Source organism: Chiloscyllium plagiosum, chromosome 15, assembly GCF_004010195.1.
Source record: "Chiloscyllium plagiosum isolate BGI_BamShark_2017 chromosome 15, ASM401019v2, whole genome shotgun sequence".
Lineage (NCBI taxonomy): Eukaryota > Metazoa > Chordata > Chondrichthyes > Orectolobiformes > Hemiscylliidae > Chiloscyllium > Chiloscyllium plagiosum.
The window spans coordinates 32,554,304-32,580,095 of record NC_057724.1 but is presented as its reverse complement, the minus strand read 5'-3'; the positions used below and the strand labels follow the sequence as shown (position 1 = coordinate 32,580,095).

Genomic DNA, 25,792 nt, shown 5'->3' with positions numbered 1-25,792 from the left:
CTCAACCACACTCCCCCTCCCCCCCCCCCCATTCCAAAATACCCTAAACACTCCATCACTTACTAGGCCAACTTCCAAACTTGTGTCCTGGCACTCTACCCAACTGGCACCCAATCACCTACCTGCTTGGCAGCCTACATATTTGGCACTCTATCAACCTGGCACTGTGACAATCTACCCTCTTGGGACCCAAACCTCACTTACCTTAAATATCTTTTCATAAGAACTGCCAAAGGGTATGTGTGCAATGCTGGACAATTAAGTCACAGAATACAGCAACTACTGCTTTGAAAATGGGGTGATGGTTTGCCTTCTCCTGATTATCCTGCACTCCAATCTCCCTGTCAAATTTTAAGTAGGCTCTGCATATCAGAAGGACCTTCTATCAGAAATGTTGGGCTATTTCTTAGTGTAAGAAATTAGGAGAAAAGTGGCAATCTTACTGTGATTGTCAAACCTTGAAAAATCCAGCCCAATAATGTTTTTCAAGGTCTCCTCCAAATAATTCTTGGACAACACTTTTGATTTTTGAGGGCTTTTTTTGTTTTTTTTCATCTAAGTAACTCATTTGTTATGCAATGCAGTCATATGGTAACAATACCTTCAGAATTTGTGTTAATGTGTGATATATGTATGTCTTTTTTGCCCTATACATGCCATATATGAAAAATATCCTCCACACCCACACCTGCTACTTATCATAGCACACATTTTTGTGAAGAAGGTATTCGAATAGATTATGGAATTGTGTGTGCTGGAAGAATGCAGAGTAGACAGGTTGTGATATCAGTCACTGAACTAAAAGTAAAATACTGCGGGTGCTAGAAATCTGAAATAAAAGCAGAACATGCAGGTGAAATTCAAAAGGTTTGGATGTGTCTGTGAAGAGTTATCATTCCGATAACTCAGTTATCATTCCGAATCCAGTTACTCTCCTCCAGGCTGTAGTTTGTACTTGAAACATTAACTTATTTCTCTTTCCACAGATGCTGCCAAACCTGCTGAGATTCTCCAGACATTTCTGTTTTTATTTGTGATATTAGTTGACATGTCACACTAATTTGACAATAGTGGCGCCATTTTCAACTTCAAAATTACAGCTAATGCCCTCAGTTAGCTGAGCACATTTTCAGCAGCAGGAGGGAACACTGGTGGTATTATTTAGGGGCATCTTCAATTACTTTGAGCTTAATTGTTAATTAATTCCTGCTAGTTGTGCTGAGTTAACAGAAATATTTGCTGGTTTATGCTGTTAGTTAAAATTGGTGACGTCAACAAGGAGTGTTGTTGCTGGTCTTATGGATAGTGGACTATCATTGATATTTGCTTACAACGTCAGCGACAGACCCTTGGAGTTGAGGTCTCATTTTGTAGTGATTGTGTTATGAATAAAGAATGAGTAGTGAATGGGACAGATTATTAGCAATGAGGGATTGAGGAGTGGTGATTTTAAAACAATAACTAAGATTAGTAATAGGATTAGTGGAATGTAACATCTGAAGATGTATTCATTGGGCTCTCAAGTGAGGTTGCTTAATTTTTTTTGCAATGCATTTGGTCCTGGGTACTGCACAACTGGCATCGACCACCATGAGGTTCTGCTCCTATCACCTTCTTAACATCTGCTCAGAGAGCCTCTTGACTTCCTCCTCCTGCACCAAGGCCCCTAGTCCTACACTGGAGAGTTAGTATCCACTCTATCACTTGCTTTGGTGAAAGTGAGGACAAATGCTGGAGATCAGAGTCAAGATTAGAGTGGTGCTGGAAAAGCACATCAGGTCAGGCAGCATCCGAGGAGCAGGGGAATCAATATTTCGGGCAGGAGCCCTTCAGCATTGTCGATTTTCCTGCTCCTCTGATGATGCCTGACCTGCTGTGTTTTTCCAGCACCACTCTAATCTAGACTCAGTCACTTGCTATGTCAATTCTGTATAGCCTTCCATTTTCGAAGGTGTAGACCAGCTTTAAATAGAGGATCTAGTTGAGGCTTGCATAAGCCTCCCATTTTATATCCCTTGCTTACATGTGTAGCTACTGAACTGTACACTCAGTTTTAGTTTTCTGCTGTAATCGTATAAATGACCAGCCAGCATAAAATGTTCCCATTGATTGCATCAGAATGAGTAGGCTTGCATTAAGCAGCCATTCAAATCTCCACATTCATTTTTGGACCTTGACCAATGACTTTCCCCTTACTAAATTTCTCAGTTTGCTTCATTCTTCATTTCTCTGTCTGTCTGTCTATTTCATTGACTTTAACTGATTAGAAATTATACAGAAAGAAGCATCACAGTGATTATGCAAAGAAATCAAATGGTGGTGATTTGTTGGTATGTGATGATCCATGCAGCTGTGTTGCAACGTATGCCTGTGTACTAGTAAGTCATTGAGTAATTTGGGGAAAAAATTATTATGCAAAAGAATATTTATAGCTATCACTTGTGATAAATCCTCAGCCCGCCACAGCTGTGCCTGTCACAATTTTTATTAAACCATAGCTATTCTTTCCCAATTTGTGTCTCTGTTAAGCAAGACTCCTCAATGGGAGTGCTCCGACAATAAAAATACATTATTTCATACTGTGTAAATTTCCCAACTTATAGCATTCGGTCCCTCCTTATGCTCAGCATCTGATCTTGTAATTTTCTTCACAGAGACTACTTTATGTCACTGAGGTTCCCACTCACACATTTGTCACCTGTATGTTTGGTTACTCCAGGACTTTCCTGAATGACCTTCCATCTATAATCAGTTTATCTGCCATCAGTTTATTAAAGTTCTGCTATTGGTATATTGACTTGAATCCTTCTATCAATGGCAAAGCTGCAGCTTATGTCATTGACTACTTTTTAAGTGTTAATTTAAAGTACCATTTATGTCAGTTGCAGTGAGAATAGATCGATTGATGAGTAAAGTAGCCTTGCAGCAAAATAGGGTGAAGTGAAATTCCATCCTCTTTGTTGTTATGAATTGAAGACAGGCTTCTTCAAGATGGGCTTTAAAGTTTGCTCTTTACATTGCAAGGCCTGCTGCTGACTGGCAAGGGAACAGAAATGGACGCTGCAACATTTTGAAGGAATTCTTTGAGGATTCATTGATCACCTTACACACTGACACCAACAATAACTCAGTGCGAGGTCAAAGACTAGAGGCTCCTCCAGAGGTGAGTGAAGGAAAGATCATCAGTGACATGTTACTCTCTCATTTGAATTTCCCCAAGGATTCTTGTGGATATGAGGACTTGTAGGGATAGACATTTATCTCTCCATACTGGACATTCTTTGTCTACAGACAATACCCATTCTTACATTTTAGATTTTGATTTAATTACCATCAATTGTATTAACTTAGTTGATTATCTTTTTCACACTCCTGCCATTTTTAATTTTTTGTTGAAGTTCAAATAGAGCCATCAGCTGGATTTTTCATTAAAGGTAGTCATGCATGCACAGTACCTGGGGTGATTGAGATTAGTGAAATAAATTATTCAGGATTGATCATTACTGTTTACACATTCTGCTTGTTTGAGGTAGAATAGCAGGATCACAGTTTAGTGTTTACTCATACTCATTTGAAGTATAAATACGATGATGTGCAAATCATTTTATCATATTTAATCATCATTAAAACTTATGTAATATGTCCACATTGAACAAAAAGCCTATCCACAACATTTGATTACTCAGCTGTAAACATGGCCTCAAATATCACACTATAAATCACACAAGTCTGCCTAGGAACAACAGCACAATTTCAGCTGCTGCTTTCTGCTTTTGCTCTGACGGTTTTACATTTCAGTCAATTTGACAGAATCTGCATTACAGAAATGTATTCCATGTTGAAAACGTTTTTACTAGTTTGTGGATTACTGTGCAGTGACATTCAAGGTCAGTACACTACTTGGATTGCAATTTAAAAAAAAATCTTAATGTACTTTTTTCTAGGTAATCTAGTAGAGTTAAGATGAGGGTTGGGTTAGACCTACCTTCTGCTTCTGCATTGATCTGAAATAGTTTCAGATGGTACATTTGTATTAAAATCAAGAACTCAGCATCCTGATAACTGAGTGTGCTGCAGTTCAGAAAAGTGAGCCCAGGTCCAAAAGGCAATCACAAATGTATTTGGTTTTACACAAGCTGCAGTCTAATTGCAATCCATTATAAAGTCACATTTAATCATCACTTTATATCAATTTGTTATTTTGAGTTAATTGCAGTAAGGATAACTGAAGAGTCCAGAGCCAGGGGTTACAGTGTAAGGATAAAGGGTAGGCCTTTTAGGACAGAGATGAGGATAGAACTTCTTCACCCAGAGAGTGGTGAACCTGTGGAATTCTCAGCTACAGAAAGATGTGGAGACCAAAACATCGAAGATTTTTTAAGAAATATGTAGATACAGTTTGTAGGACTAAAGGGATCAAAGGATATGAAGAGAAAGTGGGAACAGGATACTGAGTTAGATGATCAGCCATAATCATTTTGAATGGCCGAGCTGGCTCAGGCAGAATGGCCTACTCCTGCTACATTCCATGTTTCTATTCTTTTTAATGTGATAAAATGAGCATACCTTTCAAATCTAAAAAGTCTTGCCCTTCCAGCTCTACAGCTCTACAATAAAAGTAAAATTACTGATCTATTTGGACCTTTTAAAACCCTTTCTACCTGTTTCTACCTGTGAGGGAGTTCCTTACCAAGATGAAAAGAGTGAAGTCAGACTATCAAAATCCTGCATAATAGGATAGGGAACACAGGGCACATAAAGATCTGGTGGTTAGAGCATCGTGACTAAGAATTATATATAAGCATGCAATGTAGTAAGCCTATGACAGGAACCTGCAAGTTCATTCCAATCTCCTATAGAATGTAGTAAGGAGGATTGCTAGTGATGAGGAAGTTCCTCCATTTCACTCTTTCATTTTGTCTGCCCCTCTCGTATTCTAAATGTAGAAGCATCACTCTCCCTCTATACGCTATAATGGCTGCTAGCCTTACAGTTGTATGAACTAGTTCACCTTCCCATTACCACTAACAGCTCATCATCCATAATGGGAAGACAATCTGAATATCATATTCAATTGGCTTTCTCCCTTAAAATTTCTCCATAAGACATGGTGCTGCTGCGAAAGGCTAATGAGCTAAAAATAGTCCTGACTACTAACACTTTTCCTGGGAACCCCACCCCATTCCTGATGCTCCAATTCTTCCCGCCATAGCATGCCTACACCTGCAATCCTGATCTGGCTTGCTCCACTGCAGGGGAGACCCTCTCCCAACTTTCATGGAGTCATGCAAAATGAGGCTTGGGTATGAACTGAGGCCAATTAACACTTTGGCCAAACACTTGGTTCAGCTTTGACAACTGAAGTGAATTGCCATCTTTAAGTGGTTTTGATAAATTAGTTCTGAGATCTCTTCTATGAATGTCTCAATGCATATTTGCATAAGACTAAGAGGTGGGAAGTATTGAACCATATGTATTTATTGCTTTAATAGGCTATCTGATTGACCAATTTGTGAGGTGGTAGGGACAGATATTTTTTCAAATCAAGGTTTATTTTTATTCTTCAGCAGCTTCACACTTGCCATTATAATGATATGGGTCATTAACTATATATATGGGGTTACTGGGTGAATGAGCATGGGTAGAGTCATGAATTGGCAAGGACAGGATAAGCAGCCACACGGAGTGGCTGGGGTCATGAGGTGGCATTGAGGCATGGAGCCTATGAGGTGCCATGGGTGATGATTAGTAGTTAAGGGTTTATAAAGATTAGAGGCCCAGAAATCTTTCAACATAACTTATCTTGTTGTTTTCAGCTGTGGGGGAAGTTATAATGGAGTACCCTACTCAGACTACCAGTTAAGATTGAAGTCAGACCATCAAACTCCACTATAATAGGATAAGGTAACAGAAAGCACATTCAGAATTAGAATCCCAGAGAACTGAGATGGGGATTTTAAACAACCAGCCTCAGAATTAACTCAATCCCATGGCATTCATCCTGGAGTCACTCCTCTCATCAAAGCTAAAGTTGTGTGTACCCAGGCACTCTTAATGGGGTGGGTTGAGTGAATTGGAAAATTTCACAGCTATCCACCTCAGTATTTAAAATACAGCCCTATTATCTCAAGTGCAGAAGTAGGACTTGAACCAAAAACCATGGAATTGGAGTTAAGATTATAAACACTGATCCAAATCCAAGCATTTTGACTGCTCTCATCTCCATTTCATAAGTATACCTTTAAGGATATTGTTTGGGCTCTTGACAACTCAGCTTATGACATTTTTAAAGTACATTATCCTAATTAGATTTTTCCAGTTTCAAAAGTTCATACTATCATATTATATATTAGATTAAGATGTTATTCTTCTCCCCACTATTTCAATTGAGTTATTGACTTGCTCAAATAAATATGGTTAGATAATCCAATATAACAGAAGAATTAAGCATTAACATAACCAAACAAACATTTCCAATGTAATTAAAAATATTCCCTAAAATACCATATTGACACAATAAAACTGAAAAAAAATTCTACTTTGCCAATCGAACCTTGCTTTAATGAATTTTAAATTACAAGAATGCTCTTTTATTTTCAGCCCAAAGGAGGATTGAAGTTCATACAATTAAGCTCTCCCAAGATCTATGCATCATGAGTTGCCTCTCTGGCTGGAGTTATTTTAATTATACCTGTCTTCGGGTCATCAATGAAACAATGATTTGGATTGAAGCAGAGGTATGACATAATGTAACTAACAATCTAAGGGTTAGCAGCAGGAATAGGTCATTTGGCTCCTTGTCCCCATTCAGTAGGGTTATCGCTGATTTGATTGTGGACTCAATAAGCATTCTAGGCTACCACAAACAGCCTATCACTCCTTTGTGAGTCAAGAATCTATCCATCTTCACCTTCAAAATACTCAAAGATTTTGCCTCCACCACTCTCTGGGAAAGAAAGGTTTGTGGATTCATAAATTTCTGAAGGGAAAAACACCTTCTCATCTCCTTTTTAAATGTTGGACCCATTATTTTTCAACTTGGGGTCTGTTCAAAAGGGAAACGTTCTTCTAGCATTGGCCTTTTCAAACTCCTCAGGATCTTCTCAGAGCTGGAAGATCATCTAAACTGGAATGAACACAGATTCAATTAGTCCAACCTTTCCTCATACAATAATGGCCTTGTTCCAGCAGTCAGTCAGGTGAACCTTGTCTGAACTATTTCTATATCCTTGCTTACATTAGGACCTCAAAACTGTACATAATAGTCTAGACACACCAAACTTTAGTGTGTCTGTAGCAAAGCACCCCTTATTTTATATTTCATTCCACTTTCAACAATAATATCCTATTTGCCTTCCTGATATATTCTTTTTAATTCATGCACCGGGGAGTCACACAGAAATGAGGACAAGCTGCCTGGCTTTGTGCCTACACTAAACAGCAGAGAAGTACTGTGAGTCTTTAAGATCTGTAAGAGGTGGCACAGCACAAAGGTAAAGCAAGGCAAGATGAGAAACAGCAGAGGTGCTGTGGAAATTCAACAGGCACAAAGTACATCAGTGCTAATGCAGAAAACAGGGAGCCCTGAGATGCATCTTGTTCCAATCCATGAGGAAGATACTTGTCCCTGTGCACAAAGCAACTCATCCACAACATTGCAATGGAAGATCTGATCCACTCCACAAAGTGCAGCATTGATGTTAGAATTGTATTCAAAGTGAATTGGACATGTACAACGATGACATAGTGAGTGAAGCTCATGTGTGATGGATGCCAACCTCCAAGGAAATGTGGCAGTTGTTGCATACGGAGTGACAGAAAGACACCAAAATGAGAAAGGACAAAGGCTAGAGGCTATAAGTGACATGAAATAAATAATATATGCTTCCATTATAGTAAGACTGAACATACTAAAGCCCATTTCTGGAAGATAAATAGGATACCTATAGTGACAGTGATGCCTACGAAATGCTAGGAATAGGGGCATTACGAAAGGAAATGGGTGGTAAAAGCATCACAATGGTACATTTGGGTGTGTTCTATCAGAACATACTAGGAAAGAAGAAATGATTCAGTACAGTCAAACAATACTCCCATTATTATTGATAAAAGGAATCAGACTGCTACAGGTTCTGAATATTTTATTTCTAGGAAAGAGGTATTTCCTTAATCTTCTAATCAGGGAGACAAATCAATTCTGGAGCATGTCCACTTTGATGTTGGTAGTTGAAACATTTTGGCTTCCAGAGGAGTTAGTGAAGGAAGTTGGATTAAAGAGTCACTCAGTAAATGGAGACGTTGTAGCTGGAATAATATAACAAATCCCCACAAAAGAATTGACTTTATTTTGGTGAATGACCTGGCTGGTTCAAAGTTATTAGCCACCTGGACGGTGGTGAAACTAATTGAACCAAAACAAACTGAGATAAAACAATGAATTGTGGATGCTAGAAATCTGAATCAAAAAATTGATACTGGAAAAATTCAACAGGTCTGGGAGCAGCTAGAGATAAGAATGCATGGAAAAAGGGTCCGAAGAACGTTCACTGGACTCAAAATGTTAACTTTGTTTTCTTTCCACAGATGCTGCCAGATCAGCTGAGTTTTTCCAGCAATTTCTGTTTGTACATGAAAAGAGGCTGAAATACTAGAGAAGGAACATTTCAGATTGTTTCTGACTATGTTGTGACCAGATCTCAGGCTGACAGAATTGGATCGGAAAAAAGCATTCTATGCAATATAAGATGACTTAGAAATTCAGGTATCCGACATTATTTTTGAAAATTAAAGTAAAGGAGGATGAAGGTAAAGAGTAGATATACTAATCCGTTTTCTTCAATGGACATGTAACAGATGGATGCAGAGATCAGAGTACCAATCAGAAACTGAATCGAGCTAATACCTGAGTGTTATTACTTAAGAGACAAAATGTTACTCAGGAAATGAGAAGTGGGAAGTGGGCAAGAGTCTGTTTGGTGATAGTTAAACCTAAGTGTCATAACAATATTTTACAAATGGCTTGCAAAATTCTAATAGTACTTGATTTTGAAAAAACATAGGACAAAAAAACTAAAATAGGACATTCCCTAAAATGAGGGAGTGACAGCTATCAATTAAACCTACACCTTTAATTCCCATGCCAGTTTTCAAAGAACCAGTCTTAATCAATTGTGTAATACCCATATCTAAAAGAGGGAGCTGGAATTAATTGGTTGAGTCTTTTGTGGCTAAGTAGCTTCTCAATTTACTGCAATGATTTCAGAACAAGAATTTGCGAACTTTTCATTAGTGTTTAATCCCACAATCATATGATTTGAAAATGATTCATGTCACTCGAATATTATGGTGAATGCTTTGTCAAGAGCAAATATGGGGGAAAACAAATGTTACTATTAAATGTAAAATATGACTCATGAAAATTATTGTATGGTTAATATAAATTTATTATGAAATGCCCAAGTAAAGTACAAACAATGACAAGAGGAAATTTAATAAACATAAAAATACCTCTTAAAGATATCTTTTCATTTTTTTAAATGGGGAGAAATATGAAAAGTTTTTAATATATTATTATTTGATAACTTCCATTTTAAAAGAGTTAAATGTGTTTTTAATTTTTAGTTCTGTAAATGTGACTTTTTTTAAAAGGGTTTGGTGGCTCAGTGCTTAGCACTGCTGCCTCACAGCACCAAGGACCTTGGTTCAATTCCAGTCTCAGGCAACTGCCTGTGTGGAGTTTACACATTCTCCCCGTGTCTATGTTGGTTTCGTCCAGGTGCTCCAGTTTCCTCCTACAGTCCAAAGATGTTGCGGTCAGGCGAATTGGCCATGATAAATTGCCCATAGGTGCATTAGTCAGAGGAAAATGGATCTGGGTGGGTTTACTCTTTGGAGGGTCAGTGTGGACTGGTTGGGCCAAAAAGCCTGTTTTCACACTGTAGGGAGTCTAATCTTAAAAAAAACTATTTTCATTTGAGCAATGTGTCAAAGCAAGAAATCGTGTGACTTAGATAACCTAGATAACTAGACATGCTACTTGGCTAGATAATTGCTGAAGTGTTTGCTATTGAGTTTTTATGACCTACAGAAAGAGAGTTAGAGGCCAGAAGCAGATGCAATTACAGAGTCGGAGTCATACAGTATGGAAACAGACCTTCGGTCCGACCAGTCCATGCCAACCATAATTCCAAATTAAACTTGTCCCACCTGCATCTGGTCCATTTCCAAACAAGTTCATGTACTTGTCTAAATATCTTTTAAACATTGTAACTATAGCCACATCCACCACTTCCTCTTGACAGTTCATTCCACACACTAACCATTCACTGTGTAAAAAAAAGCCTCTCATGTCTTTTTAAAATATTTCTCCTCTCACCTTAATCATATACCCTCTAGTCTTAAATTCCCCTACCCTAGGGAAAAGACACTTGCAATTCACTTTATCTATACCCCTCATTATTTCATAAACCTCTATAAGATCACCTCCCAACCTCCTACGCTCCTGTTAAAAAGTCCCAGCTTGTCCAGCCTCTCCCTATAACTGTAACCTTCCATTCTTTTCTTTAGTTCTGAAGGAAAGACCCATAGCAGCAGAAGGGCAGATGAGATTTGTCAATCTCCAAGCCATCAGAGCTGGTCAGTTTGTTTCACTGGGGAAAGAAACAAATATGATTAATAAAGACCCTAAGCAAGGTTCAGTGATTATAGAAAGTAGTGGGAATTTAGTTAGCTAAATAAAGAGAATTTATTTGAATAATTCATCTATTTTCTTTTGATTGCATGAAGAAAAGGTTTTGAATTGCAGCTAAAACACTGAGGTAGCAACAGGTCTTGCATATGAAGCTGAACTCCTATACAATACAATGTTATACAAAGCACAGGATCAGGCCCTTTGGCTTACCAAGCCTGCATCAATTCTTATTCCTTATTTAGACCATCCAGTTATTGCACATATGCGGATTCTATCCCTCTGTTTGGCTCCCATACATGTGTCTATCAAGATACACTTTAAACATTCCTAACATGCCTACTTCCACCACCTCCACTGCAGTATATTCCACGCACCCTTGTGTGAAAAATTTTCTCTGTACTCCTCCCCTAAACTTTCCATCTCACTTTGAACCTGTGCCTTCATATTTTTGACCTTTCCACCTTGGGGAAAAACCTTTAGCTATCCACCCTATCTAGGCTTCTCATACTTTTGCAGACCTCTATCAGATCGCCCCTTAGTCTCCAGCTTTCCAGTGAAAACAATTGGGTTTATCTAACCTCTCCTCATAAGTAAAACCCTTCAGATCAAGCAGCATCCTGGTAAACCTTCTCTGCACCCTTTCCAAATCACCGGCCTTCTTCTGGTAGTGTGGCGACCAGAAGCGTTCAATATTTCAACTTTGGTCAAACTAAAGTTTTACATAACTGTAACACAACATATCAGCTTTTATATTTGGTGCCCCAGCTGATGAAGGCAAGCATGCTGTATGCCTTCTTGACCACCTTATCTACCTGTGTTGCTACTTTCAGGGATCTGTGGACCTATACACCCAGTATATCAATGCTCATAAGGGTATTGCTGTAGAATTTGCACCCGAATTTGATCTTCCAAAAGGCATCACGTCACATTTGGCTGGATTAAACTCCTTCTGCCAATTATCTGCCCAAATCTGCAATCCATCTATATCCATCTTTGACAATCCTCCTCAGTAGCTGCAACTCTACCAATTTTGGTATCATCCTCAAACTTACTAATCAGACCACCTAAATTCTCCTCCAGATCATTTATATATATTTTACAGAACAAAAGTCCCAGCACTGATCCCTGCGGAACACCACTAGTTAACCATCCATCCCCTTCATTGTTATTATCTCTCTTCTATGACCAAGCCAGTTCTGTAGCCAGCACACCCCAGATCCCATGAGACTGTACCTTCTTGTACCAGCCTGCCATGAGGTACCTTATCAACTGCCTTACTGAAGTTGATGTAGACAACATTGTTATGAAGTTAAAAGTGTGTACTGTACCTTTAGGAGAGAGTGGATGTTACTTTGCACTGAGAGGTTACAAGTACCTGTCATATGACTAACTAGCAGTCTCAGAGTGCACTGGAAAATTGAAACAAATGTAATATTTGGCTGGGAAATAGATATCTGAGTTGGTTACTGTTTAGACAACAATTCAAATTTAACCAATTAGTTTAAATTATGCCCCAGATTACTCAAACCCAATCAAGTTTGAATTTATTGTTTCTGCCAACCTCGAACCAATGGGATGACCTGATGTTCAAGGTATAAATAAAAACAAGCATTTTGAAAGTCAGACAAAGAGTAACCATCATTGACAGAGTAACTGCCATCGAGAGAGACTGACATTCAAAAAGACTTTATCAAAGGTACCTTTTCATATGAAACATCTTTGCAATAAAAGAAAGAAGATGACTCAGGGAGATCTTCACTTGAAAGAAGAAAGACATTGGAGATGACAGCTGCTGTGTGGATTTGCAATTAAGTTGATGTAATTTTGATATGGGTTTATTGGAACAGTATATTGTAAGAGAATTATAGGCAGATAACAAGCAGTTAAGAGAAAGGGGGCTTACAGTTGTGAATAGTTGTTTAATGTTCACTTTCAGAGTTAAAGAATGAATTGATATTATTTTCTTTAGCAAGTGGAATTTTGGAGTTCTCTGTCACTAATATTTAACAGATTATGAAGTGAGGTGAGCTTTACTGGGCATTTGATTTAAATAACCGAAGTGTTCACCACTGTATCCTAACAACATCCAGTGTCCGTCCCTCATCAATCATTCTTGTTACCTCCTGAAAAAGACTTAAGTCAAGTTGGTACATGACCATTCCCCACACACACTTGTGCTGCCTATCACTAACGTGTCCATTCACTTCAAAATGTGAATAAATCCTGTCTCTCAGTATCATCCCAACAGCTTCCCAACCAATGACATCAGGCTCACAGGCCTGTAGTTTCTTGGATTATCTTGTTTTCCCTTCTTAAACAAAGGAACAACATTGGCCATTCTCCTGTCCTTTGCAACCTTGCCTGAAGCCAAAGAAGATATAAAGATATCTATTAAGGTCCTTGTTATTTCCTTTCTTGCCTCCCACAGTATCCTGGGATTGATCCCATCTTGCCCTGGGGACCTGTCTATCTTAATGTATTTCAAGACATCCAACACTTCCTCCTCCATTATGTTGACCTACCCTAGAATATTCACATACCATTTCCTGACCTCAACATTCCTCATGTCCGTCTCTTTGGTGATCACTGATGGAAAGTACTCATTATAGATCTCACCCATTTTTTCCTGCTCCACACATAACCTCCCAACTTTATTCTTTCCCTAGCTACCCTCTTGCTTCTAACATAAGTATAAAATATCCTGGGATTCTTCTTAACCCTGCTGGCTAAGGGCATTTCATTGCCTCTTTTAGTCCATCTAACTCTCCAATTGAGCTCCTTCTTATTTCTTCTATATTATTCAAAGACTTTGTCTGTTTTTAGTTGCCTTGATCTAAGGATGCTTCCTTTGTGTTTGTACTAAGTCTATTATTTCCCCTGTCATCCAAATTTCCTGAATCCTGCCATTCTTGTTCTTCATTACTAGTAATGACTAAGTAGCTTGAAAGCTTAGTGACCACTGTACTATTCTGAGCTGCTCAACAATATGAAGTCGGAGACAAAGCTGGCCTAACAAGGCTACAAGATTAATAGCAGTAATTACAAGTTGGCTCAGAGCAGACACTAGGGTAAACACATCAATTTGGATCCCATCTATCACCCCCTGAGAAAAAGAACAGGAAGTGGCATCACCAACACAGGAAATGACATTACTAACCAAGGAAACCAAAACACATAAATAGAAAGCAGGCCATAACACCAGTACTTCACCAGAGACTCACTGATGAGGTTACCTAGTATGGTAATAAAACATCTGAAAACAAACCTTCCAGCTCAATGAGCAAACTTACATCTAGAACCTCAACCTGAGCTACAAATCTTCTCCAAACTCGCTAAGATTAGGGCAGTAGATAAGACTAGGGTTTGAAGTATTTTGATTAATGTGAGCTTAAAAAGACCATGTTGAATTTCAAGTAATATACTGCCCTCATGCTTCTCAATGTATTCATATTTGATGATTGCTTTGTTGGACAGAGTCCTACTTCAGATCTTTCGGTCCTTTTTGAGGCAGAGGTCTCCCATAATATGAGAAAAATGACTGTAACCTGTATCTGACAATCCTGAGATTATTTTGTACAATGATCTACCACAGCAGCAGGAATCGTAATCTGTTTGGAAGGCCAAGTAGACAGGACTGGAAATAACCTTGAGCTTTTCTTAGAATTCAGTGAGAAAGTCAGTGAGTAAGTTTGTGTCCGTCTGTTTCTAGGAGAGATGGATAGATTCATATTTGAGAGAGTATATACAGAAATTTGTTGAAAGGAAATGCATATGATCTCATCAGTTGAGTAAGAAATTAAAGAATGAAGATAAGAATAATACTTCATTGGTACTGAGTATTTGTAAAGGACATGGCCAGGAAAAAAGATTGCATTTTCCTTTTTGCTATTCATGATGATCTTTCCAAACGCTTTGTTTTGTTTTCTTTTCTTTTGTGTAATAGACTTACATTTCTTTCTTAGAAGTTTATTAGCAGCCTCATGTGTATAAGATAAGTGACTAACCATCATAATAACTAAATTGCAAAAAACAAAATCTCATGGTCTATGGAGACCGGTTTCACTCTGATCTTTGACTTGTCCAGTATTTATCATTAACTGGAATCATACCATATGCTTGGAAATATTAAGCAGTGCATAGTGTCTATTCCCATTCAAGCTATTGGGAAACATCCAAAGTTAGAATCTCCATGATGTATGTATCACTGACATATAATCTTTCAAAAAGCTGAAATCAATATTTGTAAAGAAACAATCATACGAATGTAACAAGTAAGGTTTAGTGAATAAATAAATGCCATGTAACATTTGAATATATTTTCTTTTTCAGTTGTTTTGTCGAAGCCTTGTGTCTGGTGGTCATCTTGTTTCAATACACAGCAAGACAAATAATGATTTTGTCCTAAATTTAGTACAAAACGCAAATATTACACTTCATAATGTTTGGCTTGGTAGCTCCGATTTCTACAAAGTAAATATAATGCCTTTTTACCTAAAACTTCAAGTTATTTTAACATTTTCCAATTTTTATCAATAATTTCTTTAAACAGAATCTTTTTTTCATCTATTTTATCACAGGACGGTGTATTGTTATGGACGGATGGATCCCAAAGGGATTATCATAACTGGCTTTTAGGAAAACATATCCTTGGCTTACACTGCCATGCAATGAAGCTAAATGGAGGTAGGATATTTGTCACTGATGTCTAGAGTGGTGACTTTCTGCTTCCTGTGTATCGTTCCAACACTGGTATATAAATGGAGTATTTGCATCTGTCTCTTTGATTATTCTCTGCCTGTATAACAACTTGCTGCTAATTGGTGTGTATAAATTCAGTGCAATAGAAAACTCTAACTCTTCCAGTGAAAAACCCTGCAAAAAACCTCAATGCTAGAGGCACTAAATGGAAAAACATTAGATTTGCCTTTTGTGTCTATTTTCACTGAGGAAGATACCAGCAATCTCCCAAAATTAGAGATCAATATTAGAGAATTAGAGAAAATATTAGGAAAACTAAAGGGTAGAGAGAATGAGGAGTTGGAAAAACAATTAGTATTGGAGATCATCCATTTCTATGGATTCGAGAAGGATTCCTGCAAATTGGAAACTAATAAATCTCACTCAATTATTTAACAAAGGAGCAAGACAGAAACAGGGAACTTTCAGCCTTACAATAATAGCAGGGAAATACTAGAATTGAGCACAGGATATGATAAATGGGCACTTGGATAGGAATGATCTGATTGGGCATAGCCAGCAAGGTTTTGAGAATAGAGAATTATGTTTGATGAACTTATTTGAATTTGTAAAGGGGAGTCAATAGGCATAGTACATAGTACCAGAAAGCGTTTAATAAGGTCTTTAATGAGGAAGCTGCTTAATAGAATTAATGTGCGTAGGATAGGAGGTGGCATGGACTAAGGTTTGGCTAATAGGCGTAAAATAAATGTTTCATCCTCACTTTGGCAGCCTGCGACTGATTGGGTACCTTCAAGGATCAGTACTTGAGACCCAACTGTTCACAACATATTTCAAAATTTGTATGTGATATAAAGCAAAGCAAGAATGTGTGTTGTAAGGATGGTGCAAAATGTTTTCAGGAGGATTTGGATAAGTTCAGTGAGTAGGCAAGAACATGACAGATTGGATACAACGTCAAAAAATGAAATCTTATCTGCTTTGGCAGGAAGGACAGCCATGCAAAGTATTTCTTAAATGGTGAGAGGTTAGGGAGCACAGACAAAACACCTGGTTGGCTTTGTCAAGCAGTCACTGAAGTCTACCATGCAGCTGCAGGAAAATATTAGGAAAACTAATGGAATGTTAGCCATTATTGCAAGAGGATTTGGGTACAGGAGTAATGAAGTCTTGCTTCAATTGTATAGGAGCTTAGTTAGACTGCACCTGGAAACTGTGTGTCATTTTTGTCTCCTTATCTCAGCTAAGATATTATTGCAATAGAGAGAGTTAAATGAAAATAACCAGGTTTGTTCCTAGGATGGTAGGACTGTCCAATGGAGAGAGATTGGTCAAACTTAGCCTTTGTTCTCTGGAGTTTCAAAGAATGAGAGGTGTCTCCAATTAAAAGCTATAAAATCCTTACAAGGATTGACAGGGTAGATGCAGGTAAGATGTTGCCTCTGACTGGGGAGACTAGAAGCAGGAAGCACAACCTAAAAAATAAATTGGATGTCATTTAGGACCGAGACAACAAAAAGTATTTTTACTCAAAAAGGTGTGATTCTCTGGAATTTTCTATGACAGAGCTGTGAAAGCTCAGTCTTTCACTATGCTTAAAGTTGAGGTTGATAGATTTCTGATTACCTGTGACCAGAAGGGTTATTGGGATAGCAGGGGTAAAAGATATTAAACATTTGATCAGTCATAATTGTATTAAAGAGCAGAGAAGGCTTAATGGGCTGAATGATCTACTCCTGTTCCACTGTTCCTAACAGTCCAATGCAATATTGAGGCTGAACTGCATTGTTGGAGGTGTTCTCGTTTGGATGAAGTGTTAATGGAGGCCCCAGCCTGCTTTGATGGATGTAGAAGACTCCATTGGACCATAATGAAGAAAAGATGAGTTATCCTGGCTAATATTTATGACACCATCAAAATCACAACACCACATTGCAGTGTGTACACTTTAGTATTTCTTATGTTACAAAAGTGGCTACATTTCAAAAGTAATTTATTGGCTATAAAGCACTTTGAGCTATCTGGTAGTTCTAAAAAGTGTTATATAAACGCAAGCCTTTCATTCATTTTTTTGCTTTGGTTATATTGCCTAAATTGCCCTAATCTGACAAAACAATCAAATCCATTATCAAAAATTTCAAGTGATTTAACCTCACCAGTTTTTTTGGGAAAGTGCTGCAGATGTTTGCAATTTTTGCATGTCAAAATCCTTCTTGGCATCACCTCTGAAAAGCAGTTATGGTAACCCTGATTTTTTTTTGTTCCTATCCAGCCTACAAATATGGAATCAGTTGTATTTGTTATGGACCAGGACAGACCATCTCATAAACATTTCTAGAAAGCCCAGACCCTAACTTTGCTAGTTGTTTTAAGTAGATATTCCAGGAGGGATGCAGCTGGTCAAACCACTTAGCTTTAAACAAAGCAGAATTTATTTACAAGATTACCGAATAAAACAAGAATACAGAATACAGAGTAACTTAACCTATCTGAAATTTCAACACACTATACCAATTTAATTATGCTGTTCCCCATACATGCAACAATTTCAATAAATACACCTTGGCACAAAAAGTAAGATCAAACACAGAGTCTAACAAGAGAGAAGTCAGAGAGAGAGGATCAGCATGGACCTACAATTTTTGGGTCCAGCAGCTTCACCACTGCCTGCCTCCTTTCAATGAATAGCTAGTCTGCCAAAAACCAAATCAAACCAGAGAAAAGCTGAGCTGGGAGAATTGCCTACTCCCCTTTCATCGGACATGTTTTTTTTCTAAACTTGAAAGCCTTTTTTCTTGAGGCAGTAACTGTTAGCCATGATCAAACTGGCCCTAAAACCCTTGAATCTTGGACTTTTCGGAATCTGTATCTTCACAACCTCTGGAAAAAAGACCAAGGACAACATAACCTTGGTAAAGGAGCAAAATCATTACACCTCCCTGCTTAAAATAAAACATCAATATCCAAAGATGGCTTCATTTTAAAACCACTTAATCTTAAACTGCTAATACTCTATAGCACACACATCCGTTACATTGACTATAAACAGGCAAACAGGCACTATTACATTCTGTTTCAGTTTGTTTTACTCCTGCCACTGGATGCCTCCATTTCTCACTTGAGTCTCAACAATGTGTCGGCAATCACGTTTTCTTGTCCTGCCACATGCATAATTTTCAAATTGAATGACTGTTCACAACAAGCTCCACCTAAACAGTCTGCCATTTTTGTCCTTAAATTTCTCCACAAACTCATGATCAGTGTATATGATTGTCCCAGATACATTACAGATAACATAAAATTGAAATGTTGTGACGGCAACACCAAGCTCAAAGTCTCCTTCTCAACTATCGAATACTTTTGCTGATGAATGTTCAATTTCCTGGAAGAATACCCGATAGGTCTTTCTATCTTCTCAGAGAGTACAGCATCAACACTCATACCGCTGGCATTGATAGCTATCTTGAATGGCTTTGTGTAATTAGGTGTGGCTAACACTGGGGAAATGCCTTCTGACAGTCCACTGTCCACTGAAACTTCTTGCCTTTCTTTAATAAATCAGTAAGTGGAGCAGCCACACTGCTAAAATTTGGTATGAATTTTCGATAAAATCCACTCAATCCCAGTACTGCTCTTTTTGTCGATGGTTTAGGAAACTACCCAACCACCTTTGTTTTTGCATTCCATGGAGCCGTTTGTCCCCATCCAATACATGGCCCAGGAAGGTGACTTGGGATTTGACAAATTCACCTTTAGCCAGGTTTATCACTAAGCCTCCCTTCCAAAGTCGATCAAACAAGTTTGATAAATGTTGCAAATGTTCCTTCCATCTGGACCACATCGTCCAGAAAAATCTCAGGATACATGTCCTGCAATAGTTCAGTTGCTTGAGTTTCCACTGGCTTTTCAAAAACAGTAGGCAGCACTACTACCTGTGAACCACTTATATCATTAGCAAGGACAAATTGTATTCCTGGAGCTGAGAGTTTGTCCAGTACTTCTACCACGATCTTACCACTCTTCACTGGATGGTCTAACCTCACTCTACATAATTGAGCACGTCCTGTCTCACCATGAATTCCTATTACTAGTACCTTTTCTGGCAATAGTCCTTCAAAAGTACATATCTCCACATCTTTCAATATCACAGACTGAGAGGATCCTGTATCTCTTAACATTGTAACCTCTTTACCTGCTGCTTCTGGCCTATGTGAGTAAACTTTACCTTTGCAGGTATATGGTAAGAAGATCAGCACCTCCTCCTTAACCAATCTCCGCCCAGCTTGTACATTCTGAAGCAGCTTTCTAGCCTCCACTGTGCTTTCTGTTACCACTCCATTAAAATTCACTGGTTTATCCGGTTTACCTACATCTAGCTTCCCAGTGCTTTTCCTAACCTACCGACACTCTGATTTCATGTGGCCTACTTTATTGCAGTGAAAACACCAGAACTTGTTAACTTCTCCTTCCCACTCAAGGGTTTCCTTTTAACCCTGTGGTAAGTTATCCTTATGGTATTCACTGAGACCTACCTTTCCCTTTCCAAATGTGGATTTCTCTTTTCGCCAATTTCTATCCTTCACAGATTGAAATTAATGTTGGAATCCAAACTTTGATTTATGGACCAACTCATTATCATCAGGCATTTCAGCTGCTAATCTTGTTATTTTAACTCTCTGCTCTTCCACATGTGCTCTTACTACTTAAGAAAGTGAAGTGCAAATTTCTGAAGTTCAAACTCCCTCTCTTTCTTTCCTCTCTCTTCTTTTCTCTCTTTTCTCTCTCTTTCTCTTTTTCTTTTTGTTCGACTAAAGCGATTCTTTCTCTTTCTCTTTCCTCTGCTTTTGATTGTAATTCAAACTGTTTTATTTCTGTTTTCCTTTCCTATTCTTTTGCTTTTAACTCAAGCTGCTTCATTTTAAATTGGATTTTAGCCATCTCTAAATATTCTGATGGTGTCTCCAGCAAAATTAAATGTGGAGATATTGCTGTAATTACCTCTCCATTCCTCACGGAAGGAGGCATCTCCAACCCCAGCTTGTCTGCTAATTCCAGAAGTTTGGCCTTAATTACCTTCTGCAAAAGCCCTCAAAGTCACTTCTTCCACCCCCAGAAAACTCTTTGTGACTGAAAGAACCATTGCTATCCCAAGTACTATTTAAACCAAAATCAACACCCAGAACAAACACCTACAACTCACTGCCTTAGAGTCCAAAAACCCGAACTCAGTTTGGAACTATAGTTCCAGCAAAATCCTGCAAAAAGCCCCCAATCTGTTAGGGACCAGGCCAGAACCCCTCAAAGCATTTCAAGGAAGTTACGCAGATCCTAACATTGCTAGTTGTTTTAAACAGGTATAGCATAGATATTCCAGGAGGGATGCAGCTGGTCAAACCATTTAGTTTTAACCAAAAGCAGAATTTATTTTCAAGATTGCTGAATGAAACACAAACAAAAGAAAACAGAATACAGAATAACTTAATCTATCCAAAAACCAACAGACTATACCAACTTAATGATGCTGTTCCCCATACTTGCAACAATCCCCATAAACACCCTTGGCACAAAAGGTAAAATCAAACACGGGGTCTTACAGGAAAGAAGTCAGAGAGACAGGTTCAGCATAGACCTGATTATTTTGGGTTCAGCAGCTTCACATCTGTCTGACTGCTTTCAGTGAATAGCCAGACTGTCAAAGACCAAATCAAACCAGAGAAAAACTGAGCTGAGAGAACTGGCCACTCTTTTTCATTGTATGTGTTTTTTAAACCTTGAAAGCTTCTGTTCGATATAATCAAACTGGCCCTAAAACCCTTCAAACTTAGATTTTAGGAGTTTGTGTCTTTTATGATCTCTCTGAAAAAAGAGCCAAGGATAACAAAACCTTGGTAAATGACCAGCATCATCACATATTGGTTCTTAGTTTTCTTTCACTTATGGACTCAGTGGCTCACTGTTCTTTCTGATTTCAAACCAAAGTTCAACACCTAGCACATAGCTGAATTTTCAGGTTTCCCGTTAAGCAGTGACCTATAAATGGAGTGTTTGAATTCACCAACAGATTGCCATTTCAGTTTCACAACTACCACAATATTCATGATCTCCTTCTCACCCCTTCCCAGCCTCAAAGACTTGTATTCCTCTGACTGGAGCCTGTGGGCTATCCCTTAGTTTTCCACTTAGTACACTCTTCCATATATGATTACTTTCCCTTCAGGTGATAGGTCCCAAAGGCCATTCAAGATTTGGATGCTGCTTCCAAATCTGGCCACAACCTCTTTCACTCAAGGTCACTGAACATGAATCATTAACTGTTTGCTTTCCTCAGATGCTGCCAGACCTCTGCAAGATCTCCTGCGATTTCTGTTTTTGTTTTTACCTCTTGCACTCTCTTTGACAGCAAATTAAGTTTTATCCTCCGAAAAGGTGTTTCTTTTCTAATTCCAATTTCCCAACTCAATCTTTATTTTAACATTCCTTATGTGATGCTATTAATATCCCTGGTTACAACTCCTTTGCACATTCTTTTCATGTTGTCTCTCTGAAGTTTCTAGAAACCTATACTGTGGATACAGATTTTAAATTCAAGAATTTGCTCCTCCTAAACTCCTCCAGATTTTCCTTCATCCAATAATGTTCATGCCTGTACAAAGTTGTGATGCTGCAACTTTTTATCAATTAGGAATAAATTATTTTTATTCTGAATTTCCTGCATAGCACTCAAGCTGAAATTTTCTGTGAGTTGCTCAGTTTCTGCAGTGATTTTGCTATTGGCAACTTAACAAAACCACACAGTTGCGCTTCTGTGTTCTGCTATGCTTCACTCTCAAAGCCTCATACTGGGCCATTCTTTTTCCTCTTTTGTTATTATAGAGAACAGGGTTATTTCAACTGGAAAAATAATCTCAGCATGGCCCATATGAATGCAGGATTAAAGCAAATGGTGGAATCAATGCCAGAGTTAAGTCTGAAAAGTTTCCAGTACCCTGGGGCTTAAATATAGTTCAGATGTCAATATGAAAAAAATGAAGAAAATCATTACCAATTAAAAATTGCTGTAAAATTGACTTAGCTAAGTTATAGACTTAGGTAATAGATTATTCACATAAATGCTGGACCTTTACATGATTTGTACGTTGTAGAGGCTACAGCTATGTAAATGAACAGAAAAGGTTTCCCCCTAAATTTTCCTGATCACCCCAATTCCAAGTCCATCACATCGCCATTGGGAAAATTCTGCCCTGTACTTCTAACAATGAGACAGAGAGTGTAACTATTTCAGACAAGCCAACTAAAATTAAGATCAGATGGTGCATGGGTCATTGTCAACTCTTGTGACAGTAGTGATTTCTGACTGGCCATATATGGAGTAAGAGTGAGAAAGACCTTTAGCTTTATAGTTGTTTGTAGACTGACTCTGTAGTTTTAGCTTTCATTGTGATAACTTAAGAATTATAAAAATAAAACTCAATGATGTAATTCCTTTACCAACGGTCCAAATGTATGTGATTAAAATGAAAGTGGATCTATAGGCTAAGCACAAGAAGAATACAATGAATATCTTGATGCTTTAATTCTTTCTTTTTCTAATCAAATATTTATATTACAGATCCTGGCTTTTGGACTGATGAGAATTGTGGCACTAATCGATATCCATTCATCTGTATGTACTTCATAGAAAGTGATTAGATGCAACGTGAATCACCCCAGTTAAACCTACTCATCTTGATACTTCCAAAATGCAGTCAAAACTGGAAAACATTTCTCATTTCTCATGTAATGCTAGATTATAAAACATTTTCTTTTTAAAAAGCATGGAATAATTAATGTTATTTGACCAATCCAACCTGCTTCTCCGGATGTCCATGGCTGAATACATGTCACAATCCCTTTATTCCTCCCCCATATCCTTGCTGTGTTTTCTCTTAAGTTACAATTCAAACTATTTAATTAGACCATTATGTTTGATCCAGCAGTTAATATATTTAAGTTGTAAATATTGAAATGCAGAATTTCATCGGATCAAGATTATTGAGTTTTAAAAAAAATGCTGGTTACAAAGCAAGTCATTTCGGCAGCCCAACTGGGAAATGATGGTCTCATGTATTTGATTAATGCTAATGAAACAAATCACCCATTATCTACAAATGGATAGGAATGTGTCATTAAGTGCTTAAATTCCCATTCCATTGATTCATTGAGGTCAGTGATTATCCAAGAACATGATTTTTTGGGCACAAGTCTGTGGTTAGAAAGCCGTCATTATTTGCCCATGAGAAAAAGGAAAAGCTTAAATTTCTCTGGGCCCATTTTCAGGTAAAATGCTACTTCTTTTTCTGTAAAGATACTGGAAACATTTAATGTTTATGTTCAAAATAAGTGTTAATAAATTGTTGTTGAAATAGAACAGGATGATCTGAGGACCAAATACTCAATGCCAAATTTAGTATCAACCTATTTTATTAATGATTACATAGTCAATGTACTGCATTTTCAAATAAAAAAAATATATCTATTAAAAATGAACAATTTATTTTGACATAACTTTCACTGAATACTTTCCACTGGTCTTCTCAATGGAAAAGAATGTCATAGGTATGGACATCAGGGTGGAGGACTGTGAAGTATTAGAAGAAATGAATATGGAGAGAGGGAGAGGAGGTACGAGTTGATTTCGCAGCCTTAAAAGTGGACTCATATGCAGGACTGGATGAGCTTTGGAGAGACGCAGGGAGGAGACATCAAGGACGCTGATAGTAATTTTCAAATCCTCTCTGACCACAGGAAAGGTGCCTGACAACCGGAGGACTCCTAACATTGTTCCATTATTTACAAAAAAAAAGGAAGGATATAGCAAGAAACAAAAGGTCTGCTACTCTAATCTCAGTCGTGGAGAAGTTATTAGAAGGAATTCTGAGACAGACAGAGAGTATATCTGCATTTGGAGAGACATGGATTAGTTCAGTTAGTCAGCATGGACAGTTGTGTTTGACAAATTTTAGGATATTAGGAGGTAACTCATATGCATTTAATGTGGTCTACAAGACTTCAGCAAGGCTGTTGATGAAGTCATTCATTGCTGACTGCTGACGTGACGTTGACCACCTCAATTTTCCCGCGCCGCCTCACCCACTCCAACCTCCTCCCCTCTCCACTCTGTCTGCACCAAACCCTGGTTCACCATCAAACCTTTTCTGCAGCGGGAACGGTGAGAGTGGAAATCAGGGAGCTGTTGGGAAGATATATAAGTTGAGTGTTTGTTAAACCCAAGACCCTCCACCTTTAGGGCCTCCCACCCAGCCACCTCCTCTAACCTTACATCACCAGAGGGAAATCAGGTAAGTTTTCTCTTTTGTTTCTTAGTAACGGAAGTTAAATGGCAGCACAAGCAGTGCAATGTTCCTCCTGTGGGATGTTTGAGGTAAGGGACACCATTAGTGTCCCAGCTGAGTACACCTGCAGGATGTACACTCAACTCCAGCTTCTTGAAGATCGTGTCAGGGAGCTGGAGCTGGAACTGGATGGACTCAGGATTATTCAGGAGGCAGAGACAATTATAGATAAAAGCTACATGGAGGTAGTTACTCCTAGAAATGAAGATAGTTGGGTGACGGTTAGAAGGAGTAAGAAGTAGTCAGTGCCGCGGGCCTCTGTGGCCATTCCCTTATATAACAAGTGTACCGTTTTGGATACTGTTTGGGGGGGTGGGGATGACTTACCAGGGATAAGCCATGGGGTGCAAGTCTCTGGCACTGAGTCTGTCCCTGTTGCTCGAAGGGAAGGTGGGAGAGGAACAGCGCATTAGTCATTGGGGACTCCATAGTTAGGGGGACAGATTCTGTGGAAATGAGCAAGAGTCATAGAGTCATAGAGATGTACAGCATGGAAACAGACCCTTCGGTCCAACCCGTCCATGCCGACCAGATATCCCAACCCAATCTAGTTCCACCTGCCAGCACCCGGCCCATATCCCTCCAAATCCTTCCTATTCATATACCCATCCAAATGCCTCTTAAATGTTGCAATTGTACCAGCCTCCACCACATCCTCTGGCAGCTCATTCCATAAACGTAACCCCCTCTGTGTGAAAAAGTTGCCCCTTAGGTCTCTTTTATATCTTTCCCCTCTCACCATAAACCTATGCCCTCTAGTACTGGACTCCACGATCCCAGGGAAAAGACTTTGTCTATTTATCCTATCCATGCCCCTCATAATTTTGTAAACCTCTATAAGGTCACCCCTCAGTCTCCGACGCTCCAGGGAAAACAGCCCCAGCCTGTTCCGCCTCTTCCTATAGCCTCAAATCCTCCAACCCTGGCAACATCCTTGTTAATCTTTTCTGAACCCTTTCAAGTTTCATAACATCTTTCCGATAGGAAGGAGACCAGAATTGCATGCAATATT

General features: G+C 38.5%; 1 protein-coding gene across 1 annotated transcript in view; it reads left to right on the top strand.

Moving 5' to 3' along the window:
* Nucleotides 1-23,804, top strand: part of LOC122557547 (lectin-like) — a 29,566-nt gene extending 5,762 nt beyond the window's left edge. The window contains exons 2-5 of the mRNA XM_043705294.1: nt 2,977-3,163; nt 15,020-15,160; nt 15,268-15,373; nt 22,998-23,804. Of these exons, the coding sequence (XP_043561229.1) occupies nt 2,977-3,163; nt 15,020-15,160; nt 15,268-15,373; nt 22,998-23,077 (514 nt within the window). The 3' untranslated portion in view covers nt 23,078-23,804. The remainder of the gene's footprint in view (nt 1-2,976; nt 3,164-15,019; nt 15,161-15,267; nt 15,374-22,997) is intronic.
* Nucleotides 23,805-25,792: the final 1,988 nt, after the last annotated feature.